At 51.9% G+C, this 4,464-nt stretch overlaps 2 protein-coding genes across 2 annotated transcripts in view; both read left to right on the top strand.

The window, feature by feature from the left end:
* Positions 1-72: 72 nt before the first annotated feature.
* Positions 73-1,119, top strand: ACA1_338180 (uncharacterized protein; the record flags this gene model as incomplete). Its single annotated transcript, XM_004332916.1, has 4 exons — positions 73-248; positions 373-442; positions 526-623; positions 681-1,119. The coding sequence occupies 4 exons, from the start codon at positions 73-75 to the stop codon at positions 1,117-1,119; spliced, it is 783 nt and encodes a 260-aa protein (XP_004332964.1).
* A 2,341-nt stretch (positions 1,120-3,460) lies between these two features.
* The window catches only part of ACA1_338070 (uncharacterized protein), a gene marked incomplete at both ends in the record, with an annotated part of 2,072 nt that continues 1,068 nt past the window's right edge, over positions 3,461-4,464 (top strand). The window contains 4 exons of the mRNA XM_004332915.1: positions 3,461-3,516; positions 3,598-3,680; positions 3,770-4,255; positions 4,349-4,443. Coding sequence (XP_004332963.1) covers positions 3,461-3,516; positions 3,598-3,680; positions 3,770-4,255; positions 4,349-4,443 — 720 coding nt within the window. The remainder of the gene's footprint in view (positions 3,517-3,597; positions 3,681-3,769; positions 4,256-4,348; positions 4,444-4,464) is intronic.

Genomic DNA, 4,464 nt, shown 5'->3' with positions numbered 1-4,464 from the left:
TCGGAGCGAGGGGAAAGCTTTAAAAAGGGACAAAAAATCGACGCCACGTCAGTGCCACTGCCCCTTGCCCGCATGGAGACAACAACAGCCACACCAAGGGAACTCAACGAAGACGACCTCGCCTTTCTAGAACGCTACAGCGCGTTTAGGCGTTCCCAGCACGCTGGTGGCGAGGAGCCGTCACAGGACCAGGAACGGCCCGCCTCCGTCAGCACATCCTCCACCTATGGACCACCTGCCTGGCTGAGGTACGCACAGCGCCAATCAATATTATTTTATGGTCAGCGAAGGAGAAGGTTGTTTCTCTAAAGTTTCCTTCTAGGCAGCCACCATGTACGGATGTGTTCGTCAGCTTTATTTCCTGCGAACCAGAATCGAGCAACATTCCCACTACCCTAATGTGGAGGCCACCATCAAATCGGACCCTGATGCTCGCTTTCTGGTAAGCGCCATACTTATCTGAAGCGCCTTACCTTAGAAAGTTCCCATTGTTCAACCAGTGTCGCCTTCTCTGGGCACTATTAGGACTTGGGGAGTTGCTTCGCCACCGACACCAGAAAGGTCATCGTCGACGGGTGGAAGGAGACAAACATTGTGGCCGCAGATGTTATCCCTGACTTCTGGTACCGCGCATTCACTGGCTTGCAGTGTTATCACCAGTGATAACAGTAGTTCAACAGGAACTACGGCTTGGCGCTGCACGAGGACGCTTCTGACATCAAATGTAAGGTGGCCATCGGCGACGTAACGAGCGATTCCGACTTCGTGAAGTCTCTTGTGGCAGAAGGGCTCTTCGCCCATGTGTGGAACGGCGCCGTGCTGCACGTGCTCACCGAGGAGAAGGTGGAGGCTCTCTTGCGCGCCGTGTATTCTATGCTGCGGCCTGGCGGGACATACTTTGGTGACTGCGTCGGCACCAGCGCCGAGCCGGGGCAATGGGAACCCCCGCTGCGCAACCGCACAACTGGGTACCATCACTCGAGCGAGTCGCTCACGCAAACGCTGGAACGCATAGGCTTTGTAGAGGTGGAGGTGCGCGGAGTGAAGCTTGATCTGCCGGGACTCGCAGCCCCGCCGGACCGCTTGTTCCTGTGCTTCTCCGCAAAGAAGCCGCAGTAATCCACACCAAAATAACAAGGACGAATCGTTGTGAGTTTACCTGTTTGCGCCTGGGCACTAGGGCGACAAGCTGTGAAACGTGTGCCCACTGTGTCAGCAGTCTCCTTACTCAAGATTAAAATTCAATGGCGGAGGAAAGGAAGACAGAGGAGGCAGTAAGAAGGACAACACATATTATGTGTACAATGGCAACCTCAGCATACACTACAAAACAGGTAATATACTCTCAATGTCAGACAGTGATATGCTGCATGGTGCTGGCATTCAACATGCTTGGTGAGGAGCACAGAATAGGAAACAGGTTGCTGTACTGGGTGAAACACACAAAGCAAGATGGAAGTGTTTATCCACATCATGTGTGATTTCATAATCCTTGGTGAGTGGTTCCACCATTACATGTTATGCATTGTTGTTTCCTTGATGACCATGCAAGCCAGGCAGGGTACATGTTACCACCAGTCCTACCTCCACTCTCATTATGTCATGCCTCCCCACTGTCTACACACACCACAGATGACAACAATGCTTGTCAGCCACTCAACAGTCCAGGCTAAAGTGCCAGTGAAGAATGAGTAGTGCATCCTCCCACACCAGCCTGGACCCAAAATGGAGAATTTGCTGAAGGGTGTGTGAATTGGGCAACCTGGATTTTTTTGTCAGGATGCTATTCCAATTGGAGGATATTGGCGCCTAATTGACCAATGCAGGATACTCTACAAACCCCTTGATGTTGCTTTGGGTGTTATTGATGTGACATAAAGGAACTACTTGAATTTGATCCACTCCAAAACAATCATCACCAATGCATCCAAAGACACCATGTGCCCTGGATTTAGTTAAAGTAATAAATAAACAAATTTATCAAAATAAGACTATCAATTGTAAAAATTAAAAAAAGAAAGGCACAGATGGGTGTGGGTACTGTGCAGTGCATTTGGATTTGGCACCCACTTCTATGATTGCATTGACCTCCCACTGTGCCACCAACTCTGGCTGCCTGTGGAGGAGGGTGTCACATTCCATCTTGGCACCAATGAAGTAGCAGTACAAGCACCATGAGCAGCAACAAACCAAGTGTTCACAAAAAAGGGTCAGTGACTCTTTTTCACTAACACCAACACCAGTGTGTAGATTGTCTTGGCCCTTGGTGCCCCACCACCAGCATGCCAAGTTATGGGGATAACCAACTGTAATGGTACAAGGAAGGCAGCAGCAGCAGCAGAAACAACAATGATCTGCTGAATCACACAGAAAAAAAGGATGAAGAGAAAGAGGCTAGACAAATGGTGAAGAGGCCTCTCCAATGAGCTGAGACTGGCCTATCATAACTGCTGTCTCCAGTGCCCTTGGTGCACAGGACCTGGCAGACATCCCTGAAGCTCATGTATGTTCTCACCAGCAACATTGGACTGCATGCAGTTCCTGTGCTGCCTGTTGCTCACGGACATCCAGGTGCTCATCAGCATTGCATGTGGAGGAGCATCCCCCTCTGCTGCAAGGAGTTGGGGCTCAAGCTTGTTGACAATGTCCTGCTAGTAGGCCATGGTGAGTTGACAGCAAATCCAGTCTCCCCATAGGAGAAGTGGTTGTTGCCAAGGATGACAGCCCTGCAGAGCTGGGTCTTGATGAACTCACATTGCATCTTGAGGAAGTCACCATCATAGACCTTGGGTGAGTACCTGCCCCAGAGAGCATGGAACCAGCTGCATGCATCAAGCAGAGCCATGAAGTGTTGGCCAGGTGAGTTGAGCTTGTAGCTCCATGATGGGTCCTTTTCTTTGTCACCCAGCCAGATGGATGTCAAAGGAGTCAATCCAGAGGCAGACACCTGCCACTGGACCAGTGAGGTTGAGCTCAGCAGCCAGGCGGTGCCAGGAAGCAACTTTGCTGAGGTTCACCATGAGCATTGCCCACCTCTTGTGGACATGGTGTAGCATGTGCTTGATGAGCATTAGAGACATGCCTTGGTGTCAGTGTAGAGAGAATCCTGACTGATAGTGTAGCAGTCCTTGTAGAGTGTCACAAGACTGAACCAGCAAAAGAAGTGCTTGCTGTGCCAGAGGCCCCAGAGTGGTGGTTTGTTGGCAACAACAGGGGCAGGGATCCACTTCTCAATGTGCTCTGTAACTTGTGCTTGTGAGAGAGGCATGGTGTAATGGTGGTATGCTGCTGTTGCATCCTCTTCACTTTTTTTGTACCCCACAAAAATAGCAGGCACCCTGTATAGTGTACATTTTCCTGTGATTTTTGTGTGTACAGCCAGTGCAGTGGCTTTTTGCCTTGGTCAGAAGAAAAAAAGAAAAGGTGAGAAAAGATGAGAAGTAAAAAAACCGTGGATGAGATGGATGACGGTCGTGTGGGCGGCCCGTTGATCCGGCCCCTCAGCTACTACCTTCAGTACCCTTCTCCGCAAGTGCCACCTGCCGAATTTACATCAAGGGGGCGCTTTCTCCATCATCAACCCCCAGTAGTGCCCAGTTACAACCACAATTCGACGGAGAAGTTGCTGCTGGAGGCCGACCTGCTCTTCAATGAGCTGCAATCCTCCTCGTCTCCGACAAGTTCTCACGTGCTTTGTATGTCCCTGCTTTCCCTCTCTTGTAAATCAAATTGAATCACGCTTTAATTTCAATCCGTTCAATTTGGGCAGCCGCGACTCGACTCCTGACCAAGACCAGGGACCCGCTGCCCAACGCCGCCGCCGCCGCCTCGGAGCCAGCGGCCACGACCAAGACGAAGGCGAGGAAGCCAGCAGAGGCCACCGTCACCTCCACCGCTGCCGCCCCCACCAAACGGCAACGAGTGGAGCAAGGAGCGGAGGATGAGCGCTACGAACGAGTTGAGGTCTCCGAGCTCGAGCAGGCCTCGACCGGGCAAATAGCCGAGCCGAGCCGAGACAGCGACAGCGACAAGAAGAAGAAGAAGACCAAGGAGCGGAAGAGCAGGGCAGCAGAGAAGAACACGAAAAAGGACGAAAAAGAGAAGGCCAAGGGGAAGCGAGCAAGAAGATCGGCCGATGAAGCGCGCCAAGAGGACGAAGAGGAGGAGCCCAAGAGGCGGCGTAGGATTCAGCGGACGGAAGACAAGAAGGCCGGACAGGCGAGGCCCACCACCTCCTCAGACGGGCGTTGGAAGAGTACTGCCTGCTGCCCTCTCGGTCTTTGGTGTCGTGCTCTCTGCCTAACAGTCAACGTGTTGTGTGTTGTGTGTCATGTGTCTTCTGATGTAGCGGGGAAATACGTGTGCGCTGAACACTTTCGGGACAAGTGCGCCACGTGTACGGAACGCACGCCCGTATACCTCAAGTATGGCATCACGTTCACCGTGCAGAAAGGCAGAAACTTT

The sequence above is a fragment of the Acanthamoeba castellanii genome (genome assembly GCF_000313135.1).
Source record: "Acanthamoeba castellanii str. Neff unplaced genomic scaffold scf7180000084604, whole genome shotgun sequence".
NCBI lineage: Eukaryota > Discosea > Longamoebia > Acanthamoebidae > Acanthamoeba > Acanthamoeba castellanii.
The sequence above is the reverse complement of the archived record's forward strand: the minus strand, read 5'-3'. Positions and strand labels throughout refer to the sequence as shown.